General features: G+C 41.1%; 1 protein-coding gene across 1 annotated transcript in view; it reads right to left on the bottom strand.

Annotated features, from left to right (window-relative positions):
* The window catches only part of cdh23 (cadherin-related 23), a 399,105-nt gene that overhangs the window by 229,481 nt on the left and 145,401 nt on the right, over positions 1-24,223 (bottom strand). The window contains exon 9 of the mRNA XM_062994943.1: positions 6,724-6,836. Within this exon, the coding sequence (XP_062851013.1) occupies positions 6,724-6,836 (113 nt within the window). The remainder of the gene's footprint in view (positions 1-6,723; positions 6,837-24,223) is intronic.

Genomic DNA, 24,223 nt, shown 5'->3' with positions numbered 1-24,223 from the left:
CAGGGGACAGATCTTTTAGTGTCATGGCCCCTAAACTATGGAACTCTTTACCACAGTCTCTCCATTTCTGCACCTCACTTTTAAAACATATCTGTTTTCATCAATTCCCTCCTGTAAACAGTTGATAACTTTGAGTAAGAGAAAGGCGCTATATGAATCCATAGATAGACAAACAGACAGACAGACAGACAGACAGACAGATAGATAATAGATAGACAGACATAGACATAGATAGATAGATAGATAGATAGATAGATAGATAGATAGATAGATAGATAGATAGATAGATAGATAGATGATAGATAGATAGATAGATAGATAGATAGATAGATAGATAGATAGATAGATGATAGATAGATAGATAGATAGATAGATAGATAGATAGATAGATAGATAGATAGATAGATAGATAGATAGATAGATAGATAATAGACAATCAAACAGACAGACAGATAGATAGATTGTTTGTTTGTTTATTAGGATTTTAACATCATGTTTTACACTTTGGTTACATTCATGACAGGAACGGTAGTTACTCATTACACAAGGTTCATCACTTCTCAAGGTATATCTAACACAGTCTTCGACAATTCAGTGTCTCCAATTTACCTCACTTGCATGTTTTTGGACTGTGGGAGGTAACCGGAGCACCTGACGCAGACACGGGGAGAACATGCAAACTCCACACAGAAAGGACCCGGACCGCCCAACCTTGGGATCAAACCCAGGACCTTCTTGCTGTGAGGCGACAGTGCTACCCACTTAGCCACAGTGCCGCCCGATAGATAGATAATAGACAAACTGACAGATATACATATACATATACTGGTGCTGGTCATAAAATTAGAATATCATGGAAAAGTTGATTTATTTCAGTAATTCCATTCAAAAAGTGAAACTTGTATATTATATTCATTCATTACACACAGACTGATATATTTCAAATGTTTATTTCTTTTAATGTTGATGATTATAACTGACAACTAATGAAAACCCCAAATTCAGTATCTCAGAAAATTAGAATATTGTGACAAGGTACAATATTGAAGACACCTGGTGCCGCACTCTAATCAGCTAATTAACTCAAAACACCTGCAAAGGCCTTTAAATTGTCTCTCAGTCTAGTTCTGTAGGCTACACAATCATGGGGAAGACTGCTGACTTGACAGTTGTCCAAAAGACGACCATTGACACCTTGCACAAGGAGGGCAAGACACAAAAGGTCATTGCTAAAGAGGCTGGCTGTTCACAGAGCTCTGTGTCCAAGCACATTAATAGAGAGGCGAAGGGAAGGAAAAGATGTGGTTGAAAAAAGTGTACAAGCGATAGGGATAACCGCACCCTGGAGAGGATTGTGAAACAAAACCCATTCAAAAATGTGGGGGAGATTCACAAAGAGTGGACTGCAGCTGGAGTCAGTGCTTCAAGAACCACCACGCACAGACGTATGCAAGACATGGGTTTCAGCTGTCGCATTCCTTGTGTCAAGCCACTCTTGAACAAGAGACAGCGTCAGAAGCGTCTCGCCTGGGCTAAAGACAAAAAGGACTGCTGAGTGGTCCAAAGTTATGTTCTCTGATGAAAGTACATTTTGCATTACCTTTGGAAATCAAGGTCCCAGAGTCTGGAGGAAGAGAGGAGAGGCACAGAATCCACGTTGCTTGAGGTCCAGTGTAAAGTTTCCACAGTCAGTGATAGTTTGGAGTGCCATGTCATCTGCTGGTGTTGGTCCACTGTGTTTTCTGAGGTCCAAGGTCAACACAGCCATCTACCAGGAAGTTTTAGAGCACTTCATGCTTCCTGCTGCTGACCAACTTTATGGAGATGCAGATTTCATTTTCCAACAGGACTTGTGGCACCTGCACACAGTGCCAAAGCTACCAGTACCTGGTACCATGGTATCCCTGTTCTTAACTGAAAATCTATGGGGTATTGTGAAGAGGAAGATGCGATACGCCAGACCCAACAATTCAGAAGAGCTGAGGGCCACTATCAGAGCAACCTGGGCTCTCATAACACCTGAGCAGTGCCACAGACTGATGGACTCCATGCCACGCCGCATTGCTGCAGTAATCCAGGCAAAAGGAGCCCCAACTAAGTATTGAGTGTTGTACATGCTCATACTTTTCATGTTCATACTTTTCAGTTGGCCAACATTTCTAAAAATCCTTTTTTTGTATTGGTCTTAAGTAATATTCTAATTTTCTGAGATACTGAATTTGGGGTTTTCATTAGTTGTCAGTTATAATCATCAACATTAAAAGAAATAAACATTTGAAATATATCAGTATGTGTGTAATAATGAATGAATATAATATACAAGTTTCACTTTTTGAATGGAATTACTGAAATAAATCAACTTTTTCATGATATTCTAATTTTATGACCAGCACCAGTGTATGTACAGTATGTATATGTATATACAGTATATATATATATATATATATATATATATATATATATATATATATATATATATATATACACATAGATACATAATAGACAATCAAACAGACAGACAGACAGATAATAAATAGACACAGACAAACAGATAGGTAGACAGACAGATAGATAGATAATATATAGACAGACAGACAGATGGACAGACGGGAAGATAGATAATGTATACACAGATAGATAGATAATAGACAAACAAACAGATAATAGACAGACAGACAGACAGACAGACAGACAGACAGACAGATAAAAAGTTCAAGGTCGGCACACGGAAGGGGGCGCATGTTTAAAAAGGTTGAAAACCCCTGGTCTAAACCACTTATCCTAATCAGAGAGGGTGGGGTGGTGTTGGAGATTTTAGGGGGAGGGCTGTGCTGGAGCCTGTCTCATCTCTCAATGGGCACAGGGCACACAGAAACACCGTGGACAGGGCGCCAGTCCATCGCAGGGCAGACATATATACAAACACATTCATTTACATTTTCAGCATTTAGCAGATGCTTTTTTATCCAAAGCAACTTACAGTACATAGTCCAAGCAACTGAGGGTTAAGGGCCTTGCTCAAGGGCCCAACAGTGGTAACCTGGCAGTGGTGGGTTTTGAACCAGCAACCTTCTGATTACTAGCCCAGTACCTTAACCACTAGGCTACAATTGCCTATTATTATGTAGTTGCCACCAAGATTTTGTTTTGTGTCAGTATGAATTGGTGGCTTTCAGTAAAAAGAGCAATTTTAAGGTCTGGTTCTAAAGTTGGACTGGACAGCCTGGCTTGCCAAGGTCCCAACCCCCTAAAGGGATTTATTAGGTTTAAGACCAGGATTTTTATACACCTGGTAATATTTGAAGTACTTTAAACCACCACTTAGAATGTGGTGTGTGGATTTGACTGGAATCTGGCTCGCATGCGCCTGTGGGTAAAAACGCCAGCCAAAATGAAAGCGTTTTAGTTTCCCCATCATAAGCTGCAATGTTTCAAACCAATGTGTTTTGTTTGCGCTCCTGAACTAGTAGCCGCAACAATATCCCAAACAATAATTCTTCTGAATGGACTCGAGATGCGTGAGGGCAACAGGAAGAATGATCTGATCAAAGAACAAATCGCTCATAACTGCTCATGGATGTTCACTTTTCAATCTCACTTACTGTCCGTCTATTGGATCAGGAGCAAATGAAAAAGATAAGTGGGGTTAGACAAGGGCCAACGTGGAGAGTCATACTAGTGCGATGGGATCTGAGAGCAAGCTCGATTATGTGGACACAGGAGCTTAGGTAGCGCAGCTACTCTGGCAGGAATCTTGAATTTGAGAGTCTTGGCAATGCCACTGTCTTGGCCAAACACTCTACAGATACTGTTGGCTGGGTTTTCAGGAAGGTAATACCCGATAGGTCAGGCCCTACCTAATTCACAGCTGTGAAAATTGCACCACGTACCGTGAAATGAAGGTTGGTGTTTAGCAATTTAACATTTTTCATTCGCATAGCATTCAATTGCCTCACGTTTACTGGTTAAGTTGCACTATGAGGCGGTCCTACCAATACTACAGCAATTCAGTTAGCAATCGCTTAGTCAAAATGTCCAAAATGTCAAGATGAGTTTGGGGCGGCACGGTGGCTCGGTGGGTAGCACTGTCGCCTCACAGCAAGAAGGTCCTGGGTTCGATACCCAGACGGGGCGGCCCGGGTCCTTTCTGTGTGGAGTTTGCATGTTCTCCCCGTGTCTGCGTGGTTTTCCTCCAGGAGCCCTGGTTTCCTCCCACAGTCCAAAAACATGCACTTTGGTTAATTGGACACACTGAATTGACCTTTAGGTGAATTGGTGTGTGTGTGTGTGTGTGTGTCCAGGGTGTTACTGTGTGCCTTGCGCCCATTGAAAAGCTGGGATAGGCTCCAGCACCAATCCCCCACCCCGACCCTAATTGGATAAGTGGTTAAGAAAGTGAGTAAGTGAGTAACTGAGTTTGGACAACTCCCAACCAATTTTGTGGTTGTGGGGGGTGGGGTGGGGTGGGGGAGGGGGTTGTGTCACAGTATTTTCATCCTTGAGACAGAGCATAAAGCTAGGTTTACATTCAACCATTAGGGTAGGCTGCGCTGTATATTGTATGAGCGTTCTTCAAAAGCTTTCCACACTTTTTAAACTCTATTTATTAAGAACTAGCTCTAATCTGGCACCACAGAATACTTGGTTTTTCAGCACGAACCGTGACGTCATCTGTGGGCTTGTCAAAGTGTAGAGGTTTGTGTGCTTTCACATGAGAAGCTGCAAAACCGCTGTGCTGTTGTCTCGTATGGAGCTTGACACTGCTCTTCCATCTTCCATTTCACCTGATTGAATTTTGAGCCAGTTTGCCGCTGATATTTTCAAAGCGCCTCAAAAGAGATGAACTGTGTGATATGACGTGGTAAAAGTTACCCAGACAGTACAAACAATGCTGAAAAATAAAGCGTAATGTGGCTTGTACTAAAACAACGACCGATGAACTTCGGCAGTACAGAGCACTTTTAACCAGTAGTAACAGAGAGAGGTTTAGCGTTCCTATGTCGTTCCTTTAGTACATTAAGCTTTTTTTACGGTAAGCTTTTTCGACTGTCTTGAGAAGCTGATTCTCAGAACCCCGAGCTGCATAACGTAAAGTAAATCCAACTAAACACAGATGTACTGTATGTGTTGTATTGTAGACTGGGTTTGATGGTTATTTCACACAAATGGATGTTCTTGACGTGGAACTTTAGTGATGTTTCACCGCTCAAGCTGAGCGCTGAGCAAACTGGCTATTTGCGCCGAGGGTCGTGGTGAGAGCAAAGCGCAAAACGCCTCTCACGTGATGCACTAAAGAAAGCAACAATGGCAACAAACACATCTACGTCTTCTTATCACCAATAGTTGATCAATGCGTTTTGCATTAAAATGAACATCTGTAACAACAGCACAAATACTCACAGGTAATCTACACACTCCCCCATCATGTTACTATGAAACCCGAACAGAACCAGTTGAAGAACTAGAGTTCTTTTGGTGGAAAAACGCAAAGAGAGTAGTATGATTGATTATATCCAAATTCAGACTATTAAAAAAGTTGGGGTCATATTGGTACAATTACTTCCTCCTTCCCCTTTTAGCCCAAGAGCAGAAGGGCAGAAGAATTTGCTGGGAGGTCCGAACAAGCTTGTAAATCTACAGCATCACTATTTAATCTGCTTTCCAGTCTCTAATTTCTAGAAAAGTGCCCCTCTCAACAGACCCAGTCACAAATGAAGCACCTTTTGCCCCATCCAAGGTTTGTGAAGTTGAGAAATTAGTTTTATTACCCTCACACTCAAAATCAATATTCACACCTACGAGAGCAGCGAGAGACAAAGAAAGCGAATAAAGCAATGTGAAAGAGAAAAGAAGTGGAAGAAAATCTATAACTTATGAATATGTTTTCGGAGATGGGGCTCGCCGCTGCTTTGGCACTATCATCATCATTTTAATTAGGACTAAAGAGGAGGGGGAGGAATTCACAATCGGAGAAACGCTTTGCTGTGTTTTTGTTGGCAAAAGTTTAGCAGAGCTAAATTTTTTGCTGTATGCATTGCATTTAGCCAACAGGACAACAAGGGAGCACTGTTGGTGGAGTGGGTGCTGCACAGCAATACTCGCCCCGGAGACCTGGGTTTGATCCTTGTTTTTTATCCCCTTCTGGCCCTGGAGACCTGGGTTTGATCCTTGCTTTTTATCTGTTTAAAGTTTGATTTAAATACTTTCTCCATGCCTACACAAATTTCCAGCAGGTATAAAAACAAGCATAATGTGGACTAACTGCTTTAAATTACAATTACAGTGTAGTACTGGCGCCTTGTCCAGTCTGCATTTCCTTGCACTGAGAGTTTCTGGGTGGACCAAGACTCAAGCTTTTTGATCCACTTCAACTAATTTTTGGTCATGGTGCTGCGATAAGTAGTGTTAGTAGTGTTAGTGCTGAATAGCTCCAAGAACTCGAGTTCAATCTCCATATGTCCTCCCTATGTTTATGTAGAAGTGCTCCCTATACAGCAGTTTTCTCAAACTGGACTGGTCAGTGAGTGGGTGTGTGATGCCCGACGATGGGCCGGTACCACAGGTATGTTCCTGTTTCTAGGATAGGCTCCAGATGCACTGTAGGACTGGTCAAGGCAAAGCCGATATTAAAGACGCCATTTGTATATGAACTTAAATGCCAGTATTTTTAATAATTGATTTTAATACCAGTTTGGTCACATGGCAGCACTAAAACATACACACCTTAACTGTGAGTGTGAATCCTGAAGCGTAGAGCGGGTTCTCTCGGTCGAGGCGGCCATTCACCGTCAAGGATCCGCTGATGTAGTCCACAGCAAACACACTGTTGGTGTTTCCTATGAGAAGAAACAAAAACATACAAAGAAAAACGTGAACTAGGGCAGAGAAAAAAACTACAGTTCTTTTGGGTTTATGCCCAGACATACTAGCACTATATTGGACAAAATGACAGTCACATTATTATGACCACAATGGGTAAAAGTACCATGGGCAAAATTGTCTTTACTGGGGTGGTTGGGATCTTCCAGCAAGACAATGTCACACGGCTAGAAATGTCCGACACTGGTTGGAAGAGCATGACCAAGACTTCCAACTACTACTCTGCCCCCTAATTCCCCAGACTTGAACCCAATTGATCATCTGTGGGACCATCTTGATCGTTGTGTTCGCTCTATGGATCCTGCCCCACACATCCTACAGCAGCTGGGGGATGCACTGCAGTCAGCGTGGCTCCAGATACCTGTGACACCCTACCAGGACCTTATTGAGTCACTCCCAGCCCGTCTAGCTGCTGACCATGCTGCACACAGTGGTTACTCTGGACATTAGCTGGTGTTCATAATAATGTGACCCAACTGTGTATCTCAAGGAATTAGAAATACATAAGCAAGAAGACAGCTATCATGGTGGTCACCAGGCAGACAGTTTGCTGAACTGTTTGCTTAATAGCTTACTAGACACATGGACTAGATGACAAGGTCAATAATTTTGAATTAAAGTGTCCATAATGGCTAAACATTAAGATTTTATAGCCTTTACAATAATTATTTGGTAACTTGGTACTCTTACTTGTTTTCACCCCATCATCAAGATTAAAATGATCTGCAATTTAGCTCTTTTGTTGGTCTGAACTAGACGCCACAACCTTCTTTGGCATCAATGCATCCAGGCCACCCAAAAACCTGTCTGTGGTTCATTGTCTGTCTCCAGGAAATGAACCTACTAAAATTGTCAGAGGAACTCAAGATCAAAAGGTTCTTATCCAAGAAAACAAACAAAAACATAATTAAGATTATTGACAGAATCGGTAAATTTGGATATACAGTACTACGGCTCAGTGTCGTATGAGATAATGAATCATGATTTGTTTTGTATGGTGATGCTCTAAAGAGGCGTCCAGAAAGACCTGGTGAGAAACACAACATCATACAGTTAAGCAAGGAGAAAGAGGTGTAATGGTATAGGGAGCCTTTTTACATTTAAAATTTTGCCATTTAGCAGACGCTTTGAGTTAAGGGCCTGGCAGAGATGGGGCTTGAACCAGCGACCTTTCGATTACTAGTCCAGTACCTTAACCACTAAGCTACAACTGGCCTATTTAGCAGACGCTTTTATCCAAAGCGACTTACAGTTGTGACAGTATATTGTCTAAGCTACTGAGTGGAAACCTGGCAGTGGTTGAGCTTGAACCAGTGACCTTTCGATTATTACTCCAGTACCTTAATCGCTAGGCTACAACTGGTACTGGTTTTAGCTACTGGTACTGATGAGCTGCTTCACTGTATAGTCACTCACTCACTCACTTTCTTAACCACTTATCCAATTAGGGTCGCGGGGGGTGCTGAAGCCTGTCTTAGCTTTTCAATGGGCGCAAGGCACACAGTAACACCCTGGACGGGGCGCCAGTTCATCGCAGGGCAGACACACATACACTCACACATACACACACACCCATTCACCTATAGGGCAATTCAGTGTCTCCAATTAACCTGACTGCATGTTTTTATACTGTGGGAGGAAACAAGAGCTCCCGGAGGAAACCTTTGCAGACACGGGGAGAACATGCAAACTCGGCACAGAAAGGACCCGAACCGCCCCGCCTGGGGATCGAACCCAGGACCTTCTTGCTGTAAGGCGACAGTGCTACCCACCGAGCCACTGTGCCGCCCACTGTATAGTCATTTTAACATTCTATTTGTTTAATTCTTGTCATGGTGGCTCAGTAAGTAGCACTGTGGCCCCACAGAAAGAAGGTCCTGGGTTCGATTCCCAGGGTACAGGGTCTTTTCTGTAGAGTTTGCATATTCTCCCAGTGTCTGTGTGGGTTTTCTCTCACAGTCCAAAGACACACAGTCAGGTTAACTGTAGCTACTAAAATTGGCCTAAGTGGCAACCTGTCCACGGTGTTTCCTTCCTTTCGTCCAGTAAATTGTATTCGCCGTGACCCTGAACAGGATGAAGCGGTGGTTCAATAGACAGTGAATGAATGAATGAATTCTTGCTAATTTCTTGCTAATAATTTGTTGTTAAGAACATTAAAAGTCTATAGACCACATGTAATGTTACATTTTTGTATTTATTGCTTTATTGTTTTAGCTCTTCTAAATAATTACCATGGTGCTGTACAGCTCTACAATGATCTATGATGCTGTGTTCTATCAGCTTGTTTTACAATCCTCCATGGGCTTCCTTCAACGATCTACTCATTTTAATTACCTCCTCGTTATCTTGCACAGTGAATGATCTTTAAGCAGTTAGTTTTCACATTCTATTTTTGCTCTAAGCTAATTATGTCCAGCATATGGAGAAGACAGAGGTTACACCATACTTCCAAAAAAACCACCTAGCACTTATTCTCCTTGTCCCTCTTTCCCTGTGTGCGTTCCCCCATCCCTTCATTCGGTAATTGTTTTGATGGCAGCTCAACTCTCAGCCTTTGTTATGCTAAATTGGTCATGACAAAATCATTGCTCAGGAGAGGTAGTGAATCGAAACAGTGTGTGTCAGAGCGTATACAGATCCACGCATCTCAGTCGAAATCTCAGCCGACACACTGGAGATCAAACAACGTAGGAGTAAGAGATGTGTGGAGCTTCTCTACCACCATCTATGCAAGTGTTATGGAAAAATTAGATATTATGTTTGATATCACATGAATAGGAGTATTCTGATGCTTGTGCTTTAAAAAATTATAGTTGTTAAATCCTTATGTGGCTGCTTGAGATGTGGCTGCTTGAGATGTGGCTGGGAGTCTTAAGTACAGAGATATGCAATGTTGCAACTAGATAAAAAACAACACTTAGCACAGAATGGAGTAGTATATACAACACCCAATGTGTAGTATAAAATGAAGGGGCACAGCTCTGTTTCTGGTTCTTTTCCAGATACACTGCTGTAAGAACCCACAATCGTGCCAATAAATTCTCCAATCCAGTCAACTGTAATCTTTGTTTTTTAATTTATCATCTCACCTTATTAATTGTTTTTATTTTCTACGTTCGATGCACTGTGAGTATGGACACATTCACCTCATCAGCAGGATTAAAATGATCAACAGTTGCTCTTCTGTTAGTCTGTACTAGACACCATGGCCTTCATGTCCTCTGGCATCAATGATGCTTGGCCGCCCAAAAACCTGTCTGTGGTTCATGGCTTGTCTCTGAGAAATAAGACTACTGAAAATTGTCAGAGGAAGTCAAGATCTCCTCTACCACCATCAAAATATTTAATCATGATTAATAAATTATTATCAATCATACTCTTAAGGCACCCCTGACCTGGTGGTTTTTAAGCATTGTTGACTATAAACTAGAGGAGGCTACCCATGATGACTTGAAATAAGATGTATAGTGTGGTACAACCTTTCTGTCAGAAAGCAAACTCAGACACAAGAGATTCTTTTTAGCTGGATTGAGGTTTAATGAAAGCACAATTGCGGATCCCTACATACAGCATAGAAGTATCCCGCAGTAAGAACAACTAAGTAATTTTACATAGGTCCTTTATACCCTATTGCCAACCCCTCCTCCTTGGAGTCGGACACAAGAGAAACATCAGGAAGATGCCATGAAACATACATATGTGTTATTCAAAAATAAGAAAATACATATTGGCTCCATAACGCAATAGAGTCTGCTATGTTCTAAATAATTTTGGTCTTGTGATGTGCTAGCTTGTCTTTCTTAGATATACTTTGTTTTTACATCCTTTACATTCTATCTGATTGTTCTGTTCTCTTCCGTGACCTTGGTCGCAGCACTCTGAAAATACATTATATGATTATAAAAAGTCCCTTACTCATATTAATTTCTATCACAATAGTCAAAAAGAAATGTAATCACAAGCCAGCATTGTTAAATGCTGAATTAATACTTTCTGTATTCTGTATAAGACAGAATATGACTTGTAGAAGACATATTCATCAACTAAAGTAATCAAGGGATTAAATTTACTGCTTACTAGTTTAGTGCTCATCTCAGGTTCTAAATACTGTAAGCTTGTCTATCCTGACTTCTTTGTCCCAGGCCACTCATTTCACTTTTATTTGGGAGAACAGGTCTACTCATCTAAACAGAGAGGTGATGGTTGCACGTTAACACGCAGCGTCCTCTCCGGGTCCTTAAAAATTGTGCTATTTTGTACATCTGTCGCCAAGTTAGCGTCTTTACTCAGTACCATGTACTGACCAACACTACTCTTGTCTCTTAGTCTTGTTCCCCTCAGTTCTTGAGGTTAGAATTGTCTTTTGTATTTATTGTACTGTTGTTTATCTGCACTGTGTGTATTCTGTTGTTTTGCACTTGTGTTCTGTGTTGCACCCTGGTCCTGAAGGAACGTTGTTTCATTTAAAAATTTACTTGTATATAGCTAAAATGACAATAAAGACTCTCAACTTTGCGATATAATCCCATATACACTGGCCAGGCATAACATTATGACCACTGACAGGTTAAGTGAATAACACTGATTATCTCTTTATCATGGCACCTGTTAGTGGGTGGGATATATTAGGCAGCAAGTGAACATTTTATCCTCAAAGTTGATGTGTTAGAAGCAGGAAAAATGATCAAGCGTAAGGATTTGAGTGAGTTTTACAAGGGCCAAATTGTGTTGGCTAGACGACTGGGTCAGAGCATCTCCAAAACTGCAGCTCTTGTGAGGTGTTCCCGGTCTGCAGTGGTCAGTATCTATCAAAAGTGGTTCCAGGAAGGAACAGTGGTAAACCGGCGACAGGGTCATGGGCGACCAAGGCTCATCGATGCACGTGGGGCTGGCCCGTGTAGACAACAGACGAGCTACTGTAGCTCAAATTGCTGAGAAAGTTAATGCTGGTTCTGATAGAAAGGTGTCAGACTCCATGCCTCAATGGGTCAGGGCTGTTTTGGCAGCAAAATGGGGATGCCTCATCGGTGTATAATGACTACTGGGTCACAGATCTGATCTGTCTCCTACTGAAAATGTATGGTGCATCTTCAGGAGGAACCACGGCATCCAAGGACTGTTGAGCAGGTAAAGTCTGATATCAAGCAAAAACTAAGAAAAATTCCACCAACAGCCACAATTAGTATCCTTAGTTTCCAAACTGTTAAATGTTAAAACAACTAAATAATATAAACACAATGGTAAGTTGTATGTACATTCAGGCATGAAATTACAAATAACAAGATTGTCCTTACTGACTGAGAACTTGTGGTCAAATGTAGCTGCCGAATACCACTGCTGAATAATAAATCTGGCACTGGCCATTAAGTCTGGGTGTTACAAGTGGGTTAGCCCTCTGTCTGACCCAAACATGACTCAAACATAGACCTCTGCACTCACTCATGTTAGCTTGCTGCTAAATTGTGAATTCAAAGCTATCCCGCAGTACATCATCTCTGCTTCTAGCCCAGCACATTGTTAGTGACAACCACCCTCCTCCGCTATCTCCACCAACCAGGCCGATTTACTACATGAGCCACTCTGTCAATTCTGATCTCGGCCTGTCTAACACAGCAGCGCTAATTAGGCAGCAGTTACGGGTTAGCAAATGTGCATAACTGATAGTGATGCTCGGTTGCATCTATTAAGCCAGCCAAGCAACAAATTAGCGAACACAGAATGAGCGAGGGATTCATTTCATTACGCTAGCCTTGGAGAACGGAGCTGTTTAAACTGAAACCACATAATAAAATAGGATGTGAAAGGTTTAAAGACTCTTACATTAGCCAGAGCTTAAGTGATTAGTTCCAGTATGAGTTTCAGAGGTCATGTAACAAGTAGCAAACTTCATCCTTGTTCATTTGACTGTTGTTGTCAGGGTTGACCACAGTGGATTGTTAATCTACATCTTGCCCTGTCCTGAGCATCCTCCTCGGTCACTCCAACCACCTGCATGTCCTTCCTTACCACATCCATAAACTACCTCTTTGGCCTCCATCCTTAGGACCCTTCTCCCGATAGAACTCTCATCCCTCCCCTGCACATGCCCAAACCATCTCATCTCTCCTCTGTAAATTTGTCTCCACATCCTACCTGCACTGTTTCTCTAATAAACCACCGAGAATCGCAGCATCTTCATTTCTGCCACCTTCAGCTCCCTCTCCTGTCTTTTAGTCAGTGTCACTGCCCCTGAGCCATACATAGCTAGCTTATGTTTCATTTGCATTTTTACATCAGCAGACTCTTCAATCCAAAGTGACTTAAGACTGGTACAGTTTAAGCAATTGAGGGGTAAGCGCCTTGCTCAGGGGTCCAGCAGTGGTGGGGCTTTCTGATTACTAGTCCAGTACCTTAACCGCTGAGCTACGAATCACTCCTGCCACTCTACGCCACCCACTCCACTGTAGCTAGACCCAGGTCTTTTCGGCTGAAGACCATGGCTGGTAACATCAGACACTAGGGGGACAGTGACCCAAGTAAATGTCTACAATATTCAGAAAACTCATCTAACCAGGCATCATAGTCCCAAGGTCATGTACTGACGAGGTTTGTCAGAACAACAAGACTTGAAGATTTGAATGTTTGTCAAGAAAGGACATGATTAAATGCAGTTAGTCTTAACAAAGACTACATTCAAGAGGAATTCATATAATTTATGTAATTTCCTTTCCTTTGCTGAATAGATTTGAGTTGTTCAACCACAGCAAAACAACCTTTGGAGATGCTCCACTTGTTTTTATACCAATATAAAACTTGGGTGGCTCAGTGGGTAGCACTGTCGCCTCACAGCAAGACGGTCCTGGATCCTGTCAGAAATGTAACCATAATGTGTAAAACATGACATTAAAATCCTAATAAATAACCCCAACCTAGAATACGAAAGTACCAGTGGACTTCCAGTTTTGCTCTAGACTGCATATTAAAAATTAATATAGTAGTAGAGTGTAGAGTGAAATTGTGAGGTCATTTGCAACATATACTGTACATACCCATACACAAACCCTTAACCTTTTTTGGATATTTTGCATATTTTGTATGCCCCACGTCTGAAAACCTTAAATGTCCACTCAGTATAAGGAAACATCAGCTCCACTTACCATATAAAAGCACTTTGTAGTTCTACAATTACTGACTGTAGTCCATCTATTTCTCTACATACTTTTTAGCCTGCTTTTCACCCTGTTCTTCAATGGTCAGGACCCCCACAGGACCACCACAGAGCAGGTATTATTTAGGTGGTGGATCATTCTCAGCACTGCAGTGACAATGACATGGTGGTGGTGTGTTAGTGTGTGTTGTGCTGGTATGAGTGGATCAGATACAGTAGCGCTGCTGGAGTTTTTAAATACTGTGTCCACTCACTGTCCACTCTATTAGACACTCCTACCTAGTTGGTCCACGTTGTAGATGTAAAGTCAAAGACGATCGCTCATCTATTGCTGCTGTTTGAGTTGGTCATCTTCTAGACCTTCATCAGTGGTCACAGGACGCTGCCTACAGGGCGCTATTGACTGGACATATTTTTGGGTGGTGGACTATTCTCAGTCCAGCAGTGACAATGAAGTGTTTAAAAACTCCAGCAGCATTGCTCTGTCTTATCCACTCATACCAGCACAACACACACTAACACACCACCGCCATGTCAGTGTCACTGCAGTGCTGAGAATGATCCACCACCCAAATAATAAACTGTAGTGGTCCTGGGAAAGTCCGGACCATTGAAGAACAGCATGAAAGGGGGCTAACAAAGCATGCAGAGAAACAGATGGACTACAAAGTGCTTCTAAATGGTAAGTGGAGCTGATAAAATGGACAGTGAGTGTAGAAACGAGGAGGTGGTTTTAATGTTATGGCTGATCGGTGTATGTTAAGCAACAATGGCTTAGTATCCACTATGGTGGTTCAGCAATGCTTTACAATCAACAACCTGGTGGAAAAGTAATTACACACAAGCAAAATCACATTTTGCATGTACCGAGTACGTAAATTGACTCGTGCAACTTGCGTATGCATGTTTTTCACGTGTACATATGCGTGTAAACTACTTTCACACATGCATGCACACAATCACAGTGAAAAATTGCATAGGTTTTTAAATGCAGCAGATCAGATCAAGGTCCAGTCCAAGCCACAATGAGCTTTTTCATTCTTTATGGAAGAATTTCTCAAGCTCTGTCAGGTCTGATGGTGAAAATTTAGCCATTTTTAAGTCTCTATGTATTATATTCTTGACCTGATCACAGAGATCCACAGACAGTTCATGGAACTTCATGGCTTGGTTTTTGTCCTGATAATTCAGTGTACAGTAGATTGTGGGCTCTTATAGATCCCGTTTTGTTCTATTCCAAACCATAACCAATCAAGTCAAATAGCAAACAGTGGACTCCAGTTGCATTTTAGACATAGTAAAGGGTCTAAACACTTAGTTAAACACAGAAAATGTTTTCTTTGTACTTTTATCAGTTAAATAAAAGTTCAAGTGATTTAGAAAGTGCCTCAACTTTTCTAGAATGTGGGTTTATATTATCGAGGTAAATAACAGGTTTAATTTGTGATCTTAAGAACATTGAAACCACAAAAAGGACGCTAAGCATGCTGGTGTGTGTGTGTGTGTGTGTGTGTGAGTGAGTGTGTGTATGGGCCAATACGAGATGTGAGACACGGGCAGATTGCCAAACCTTTCACATTATTGCCAGTAGTGAGCTGGAAAATGAGAAGCTGAGGCTTACTTACACGTCTGACTGAACTTTTAAACACACACATACACACACAATTAAGAATTCATACACATACACAACATTGCATGTCTTTAAAATGCAACCCCACTGCAAACCTAATGCTAATAAACGATACATCAAACCAAACAATATGGCTGTTTATCACCTGAAGTTGATTATTTTCCATCTTTATTTATTATACCTTTCTTAACCCAGGGTTGCTTTATAGTCATCATAAAGAACAACAACAAAAAAACTAGAACTCTGCATTATTATTCCTTATTTATATAGACTAAGTGCAGCTGGATAAAAAAGAACAGAATTTACTGCTCAAGCTCTGAACTTCAGCAAAAACAATTAGTGGCTCCACCATTCAGCCTTTCATTAAACATTAACACCACCTCCTTTTTTCTCCTTTTTTCACTGTCCAGTTTATCAGCTCCACTTACCATATAGAAGCACTTTGTAGTTCTACATTTACTGACTGTTGTCCATCTGTTTCTCTGCATGCTTTGTTAGCCCCCTTTCATGCTGTTCTTCAATGGTCAGGACTCTCCGAGGACCACTACAGAGCAGGTATTGGGTCATTCTCTGCACTGCAGTGACACTGACATGGTGGTGGTGGTGTGATAGTGTGTGTTGTGCTGGTATGAGTGGATAAAACACAGCAATGCTGATGGAGTTCTTAAACACCTCATTGTCACAGCTGGACTGAGTATAGTCCACCAACCAAAAATATCCAGCCAACAGCACCCCATGGGAAGCATCCTGTGACCACTGATGAAGGTCTAGAAGATGACCAACTCAAACAGCAGCAATAGATGAGCGATCGTCTCTGACTTTACATCTACAAGGTGGACCACCTAGGTAGGAGTCTCTAATAGAGTGGACAGTGAGTGGACACGGTATTTAAAAACTCCATCAGTGCTGCCGTGTCTGATCCACTCATACCAGCACAACACACACTAACACAACACCACCATGTCAGTGTCACTGCAGTGCTGAGAATCATCCACCACCTAAATAATACCTGCTCTGTGGTGGTCCTGTGGGCGTCCTGACCATTGAAGAACAGGGTAAAAGCAGGCTAAAAAGTATGTAGAGAAATAGATGGACTACAGTCAGTAATTGTAGAACTACCAAGTGCTTCTATACAATAAATGGAGCTGATAAAATGGACAGTCTTTTAAGTCGTTGTGGTCGATCGGTGATAAGGGGTCACACACCACCCAATCTATCACCATGAGGAATCACAGACAAGTCTGTCTGGTCTCCCAAACTACGTTTTGTCACGAAAACACATGCGAGAAGTTACGAGGGGTTTAATGATACTATGTCCTATGCAGAAAAGAAAAGATTCTGGGTAAAGGAGTGGATTGGGCTACGCGACCAGTAGGATTTGTCTGTTCTGCCGAGAGAGTTGGAGGTAAATAAATATTTTTGCAATACAACATGGGTATTATGGTTTGGTGGATAAGGTCACAAATACTGTAAAGCTTGTGTGTGTCCTGATGTATTCTTATAGATACTATATTACGCCTCTGTTCCACATATTACCAACTCCTCACCTCGTATACTGAGTTGTAATTGGTTGTAGCCTGACACTGCACTCAGTGGCAGTCACAACCTGATCGCAACACTTTTCACACTGCAGGAGTCGCTGATAGGTCCAGATATTTAGCATGCTAGATATTTCCCTTGAGCGGTTGGCGAGCAGCTCGGATCGAGCGAACGCCAATTTGCCTCCCAATTAGGACATCTGGCGGCAACCTGTCGGCGAGCGAAAATCTGGGCAAAAATCGTGTTGTGTGAAATTTTATTGGGTTTTAATTTGGTTTTGTCTCACTGCTAATGCAACTTTGACTCCTGCTGCCTGGTCGAGGAACACAAAGGGCAAAATGGTATTATGGTAAAAATCCACTGCTGGCTGGTGTAAAAGAAGAACCTTTAAAAAAAGCAACTTTACACAGGTTAAAGGGGGCGTTATTGAAGAAGCACCTAGCAACTTTACACAGGTTGAGGGGGGCGTTATTGAAGAGGCACCTAGCAACTTTACACATTATGAAGTGGGCGTTATGGAAGAAGCTCCTAGCAACTTTACACAGGATGAAGGGGGCGTTATGGAAGAAGCTCCTAGCAACTTTACACAGGATGAAGGGGGCGTTATGGAAGAAGCTCCTAGCAACTTTACACAGATGAAGGGGGCGTTATGGAAGAAGCACCTAGCAACTTTACACAGGTTGAAGGGGGCGTTATGGAGGAAGTACCTAGCAACTTTACACAGGTTGAAGGAAGCGTTATGGAGGAAGTACCTAGCAACTTTACACAGGTTGAAGGGGGCGTTATGGAGGAAGCATCTAGCAACTTTACACATTATGAAGAGGGCGTTATTGAAGAAGCACCTAGCAACTTTACACAGGTTGAAGGGGTGTTATGGAAGAAGCACCTAGCAACTTTACACAGGTTGAAGGGGGTGTTATGGAAGAAGAACCTAGCAACTTTACACAGGTTGAAGGGGGTGTTATGGAAGAAGCACCTAGCAACTTTACACAGGTTGAAGGGGGTGTTATGGAGTAAGTACCTAGCAACTTTACAGAGGATGAAGGGGGCGTTATGGAAGAAGCTCCTAGCAACTTTAAACAGGATGAAGGGGGCGTTATGGAAGAAGCACCTAGCAACTTTACACAGGTTGAAGGGGGTGTTATGGAAGAAGCACCTAGCAACTTTACACAGGTTGAAGGGGGTGTTATGGAAGAAGCACCTAGCAACTTTACACAGGTTGAAGGGGGTGTTATGGAGTAAGTACCTAGCAACTTTACAAAGGTTGAAGGGGGTGTTATGGAAGAAGCACCTAGCAACTTTACACAGGTTGAAGGGGGTGTTATGGAAGAAGCACCTAGCAACTTTACACAGGTTGAAGGGGGTGTTATGGAAGAAGCACCTAGCAACTTTACACAGGTTGAAAGGGGTGTTATGGAGTAAGTACCTAGCAACTTTACAAAGGTTGAAGGGGGTGTTATGGAAGAAGCACCTAGCAACTTTACACAGGTTGAAGGGGGTGTTATGGAGGGAGTACCTAGCAACTTTACACAGGTTGAAGGGGGCGTTATGGAGGAAGCATCTAGCAACTTTACACAGGTTGAAGGGGGTGTTATGGAGGAAGCATCTAGCAACTTTACACAGGTTGAAGGGGGTGTTATAGAAGAAGTACCTAGCAACTTTACCGCATATGAATCGTAATATGAATTTGAGGTTGCATTTAGAGTTAGAAACTGTGTACAAGACAGAATTAAGTAAGACATTTAATGATGTGTAAGAAGGACATATGATTTATTCATCATGTGCATTCATGTATGCAATAATTAGAGCTTCGTATGGTTTATTTAAAAGCACACGCGTGCCCTTACACACTCATGTTCAAGTTCATGTTTAATCAACAGGTATGTAAGTGCAGCACTTTTACTGCCCTTGATTCAATTAGAGTAGTGAGCATTTCAGTAATGTGAACATTACAGAACGAACGTCGACCTAATGCAGGGTTTCATCTGCACTTAATTAGCACCACTTCATTAGATTCACAAAGGCATAATTTGAAGCATTCAGAAAGATTTAACCCTCATGATTTGCTCATATTTAGCCCCAACGCTCTCAGTGACCCAGGACATTATCACTCAGTTATAAAAATATACAAGAAAATATAGAAGCTACAAACTGAGTGGGAGTGTTGCTCAATATACACTGCCGAGTGTTTAGGCTTTAAAGTTTGTGTCTCAGTGGGACAAAGTTTCCCCACACTGCCACTGCACCTCCTGCTGTGTGACTGAGGCATATTAGGAAAAGATTCATGGAATCTGAAGAGCTCTCAGTCAGTGTAGGACAGAGCTGGAACCACGGTTGAATTTGCATGGCCTTTAAGGTCTCATACAGTTTTGCATAAGGAACTGTAATGCTACTGTGATGTGATATAACTACAAGGATTTCTAAGCACTTCAGGAATCCATTATCACTTAACACAGTCTACCGCTGCATCCAGACCAGAAATGCAACCTAAAACTCTATTACACAAAAAGAAAGCCATACATCAATTCTTTGTAGAAACGCCTCTTAGTTCTTGGGTCCCGAGCTAATCTCAGATGGTCTGAAAAACAGTGGAAACTTGTGCTGTGATTAGATAAGTCCATGGTTCAGCATGTTTTGGGGACTAACCTACATTGACTTCTTAGATTAAAAGGACCATCCAGACTGTTATCAGTGAAAGGAAAGATACAAAAGCCAACATTTGTCTTGGTATAGAAGTGCATCAGTGCCCACGGCATGGGTGACTTGCATATGTGTAAAGGTACTGTTGACACAGAGAGGTATATTGGAGTTTTAAAGAGAGAGACATGCTGCTTTTCCTGAGACGTTTATGGTTATTTTAGAAAGACAATGCCAGGCCTCATTCAGTATGAGATACAGCCATGGACACAATGCATTTGCTTGACAGTCTAGTTTTCTCTCTCACTCACTTTCACTTTCTTAACCGCTTATCCAATTAGGGTCGCGAGAGGGGCTATCCCAGCTTTTCAAGCGCAAGGTACACCCCTGGACGGGGTGCCAGTCCATCGCAGGGCAGACACACATACACACACACACACCCATTCACCTATAGGCCAATTCAGTGTCTCCAATTAACACGACTGCATGTTTTTGGACTGTGGGAGGAAACCGGAGCCCTCGGAGTAAACCCCCACGCAGACACGGGGAGAACATGCAAACTCCACACAGAAAGGACCCGGACTGCCCCGCCTGGGGATCGAACCCAGGACCTTCCTGCTGTGAGGCCACAGTGCTACCCACCGAGCCACCGTGCCACCCGCAGTCTAGATCTGTCTCCTATTAAAGAATCAGAGAACAGTGACCTTGGGCTATTGAACAGCTGTAGTATCCTATCAAGCAAGGACTGCAACAGTTAGTGTCCTCAGTTACCAAATCATTAAAAGTCTCTTTAATAGGTAGGGTGATGGACAACGGGTAAAAACGCCCCTGTCCCAACTTTTTTGGAGTGTAAAATCTAATCATGATTATATACAATGATCAGTGAAAATACTGGAAATCAGTAATATAAAAATGAAAGAGAATTAACAAATGATAGATGTAAATTACACTATAATTAAAACTATACTACAGTAGACCCTTGAGTTACGAACGGTTTACCATATGAACATTTTGGGTCACGAACGATCTTTATCAACTTAACGTACGAACAAATTTCGAATTACGAACCGAAATTCGCGAAACACGTGACGTCACGAACAAGTTGACTCTGACCATCTCTCTCTCTACGTATATAAGTATATACAGTGAGCGGAGAGCGGACAGTGTTTTTTCGGTGTTTTCTTTATATTTTGTAAAATTCTATATTAAAATGGCCTCAAAGAAGTTGCAGAGAAAGTGTAGTGGTGAGAAAATAAAACAATCAGACAGAGGGGACAGTGAGTGAGAGAGAAGAAGGAATTTATTATTTCATGCAATTACACCTACAAAATACAATGCTATTGAAATAAAGAAGGAAATAATAGAGAAATTATTGTTGAGTTATTGTTGTTTCTGGTAGATACATTTTATAAAAAAAAAGGAAATGTATTATGGTGTATGGTACAGCACACATACTGTACTGAAATGTCAGGTGTGTGTTTTTATGTACAGTACTACTGTGTATTGTTGTTTATTATTGTTTATTACAGGAATGTCTATTCTATAATTTAAGATTTAAGGGAAAATATACTTGTATTTATAACAAAAAAGACCATTTAAGACATAAGAAAGGTTAGGTAAGGGGGTGGTTTGGGAGGTCTGGCACAGATTAATTCTATTTACATTATTTCTTATGGGAAAAATAGGTTTAACTAAGGAACATTTTGAAGAAATGAAAGAGCAGCCCTTCGAGGGTCTATAAGTCAAGGGTATAAGTAAAACTATATATTATATTATATTATAAACTATATATTTAATTAAATAAAAATGAATACAATTTATAAAATTAATGCTGAATTAATATATATATATATATATATATATATATATATATATATATATATATATATATATATATATATATATATTCATTAAATAATGTGTAGTTTTTTGTTTATATATAGAGGAACAAAATGTACTGCTCTCTCCAGCACGTCGAGACGAGAGCTAGACAAAGTAACAAGATTCCATTAAAGATAGGAGGACAAAAAGAAGGAAAGGATGCGATAGTTCTTTTTCTTTCATCGCACATGAATGCTTTCTGAGAAAGAACGGAAAAGGCGGATTTTCCAGATCACGAACACGCTGCCGTCGACAACAGTCACAGGTTACTGCTTTTAAATGGGCTACACAAAGCATGTGGCAAATGAGCCTCTGTGTGTGTGTGTGTGTGTGTGTGTGTGTGTTTGTGTGTGTGTGTGAGAGAGAGAGAGAGAGAGAGAGAGAGAGAGTGTGTGTGTGTGTGTGTGTGTGTGTGTAGGAAGGATTAGTGGAAGTATCAAAATTGAGTCCAGTTCTGCAGTAGCTAATTGAAAAGCTGTCAAGTGACTAGATTATAAATTCGTCATTCATTCATTCATTCATTCATTTTAACCAATAATGTTGCACCACCTGGGCATCAAACTCACTCTCCACTCACTCTCTCACTCAATCATTTGCAGCAATATAGAACAGCCAATTCACCCATTCACATTTATTCTGACATGGACACACCACCCAGGAAAACTGGGCACAAGGCAGAATACCACCAGGATAAGGTGCCAAGCCATAGCAATACATATTCACTCACTCACTCACTCACTCATTCACACCAATGATTCATTTAAAGACAGCACACGTTTTATGCACATACATTCATTCATTCATTTTCACTAGCTGATTAATCTTGGTCATATTCATTCTCATTCTATTCCTCCCTCACTCACTCATTCACTCACTCCCTCACTTATTCACTCCAATCATTTATTTAAAGATGCCACACTTTCTATGCACAAAGATACATTCATTTATTTATTTTCACTAGCTGATTCATCCCGGTCATGATGATTCCTACCTCCATTCCTCACTCACTCATTCATCATCTCACCAATACCTTGGCTCAATTCATGTATGGTCATGATCACCCCACCCAGAAAGACACAAGGCATAATACCACATCCAAGGGGCAGTTTATAGCAAACCACAAAACACTCCATCACTCACTCCAATAATTCATTTAAAGACGCCACACTACCAATGCACATACATTCATTCATTTATTCATTTTCACCAGCTGATTCATCCTGGTCATGTTCATTTCTCACTCCATTCCTCACTCACTCACTCACTCACATACTCCAATAATTCATTTAAAGATGGCCCACTTCCTATACACATACATTCTTTCATTTATTCATTTTCACTAGCTGATTCATCCTGGTTATGATTATTTCTCACTCTATTCCTCACTTACTCACTCACTCATTCACATCAATGATTCATTTAAAGCCTCCACACTTCCTATGCTCATAAATTCATTCATTTATTAATTTTCACTAGCTGATTTATCCTGGTCATAATCATTCCTCACTCACTCACTCATTTACTCACTCACTCACTCATTTACTCACAAATCACTCCCTCAGTTATTCACTCCAATGATTCATTTAAAGACTCCACACTTCCTATGCTCATACATTCATTTATAATTAGGGCTGTCGAAGTTAACGCGATAATAACGCATTAACGCGATCTCAATTTAACGCGATTAAAAAAAATAGTGCCGTTAACGCAAATTCTATTTGGCCCTGCGAGTCATCCGTAGTTTATGTTGAGACTTGACCGTGCACGGCATCTCTCATTAAGACAGCGTTTCTCAAATGTAACCGAGTGTCGTAGCACTTGCTTAATAAAGAAATAAATACACGGTATATTCACAAGTTGTTGGGAGCAGAACACTTTTATTACTTTTTCTGTTACGGTACCGAATAGCGGACAGCTAGAGTCGTTAGCCAAGCATGCTATTCCATGAACTATGGAAGCCCCAAAGGGTCAAAACACACTCACTTCGTGTAGAAACGTCTATCAAACCATTGTCACGATACAACCACAGAAAAGTCTGTTACAATAACTACGCCTTATCCCACCTAAAGCACCGCTGATCTACAATGTTTGCTGATGGAGAAATTTTAACCTACAATCTGACATATATACGGAGTCAAGGGTCTCTGCTGGATAGTATTACAGTTTTCTCTTGTCCCAGCAGTTTTTAACATAAGTACATTTAGCATAAAATGTGTTCACCAATTTAATTGTAACATTTCACTTAAAAATCCTTGTTTTCTATAACATTTACACAGATTTTTTTTAATGCGATTAATCACGATTAACTATATGAAATTCTGAGATTAATCGCGATTAAAAATTTTAATCGTTTGACAGCCCTATTTATAATTTATCTTTACCAGCTGATTCATCCTGGTCATGATCATATCTCACTCCATTCCTCACTCACTCACTCACTCACTCACACTAATGATTCATTTAAAGACTTCACACTTCTTCCTATGCACATACATTCATTGATTTAT

The sequence above is a fragment of the Trichomycterus rosablanca genome, chromosome 5, assembly GCF_030014385.1.
Source record: "Trichomycterus rosablanca isolate fTriRos1 chromosome 5, fTriRos1.hap1, whole genome shotgun sequence".
Classification (NCBI taxonomy): domain Eukaryota; kingdom Metazoa; phylum Chordata; class Actinopteri; order Siluriformes; family Trichomycteridae; genus Trichomycterus; species Trichomycterus rosablanca.
Note: the sequence above shows the minus strand (reverse complement) of the source record. Positions and strands in the feature narration are given on the sequence as shown.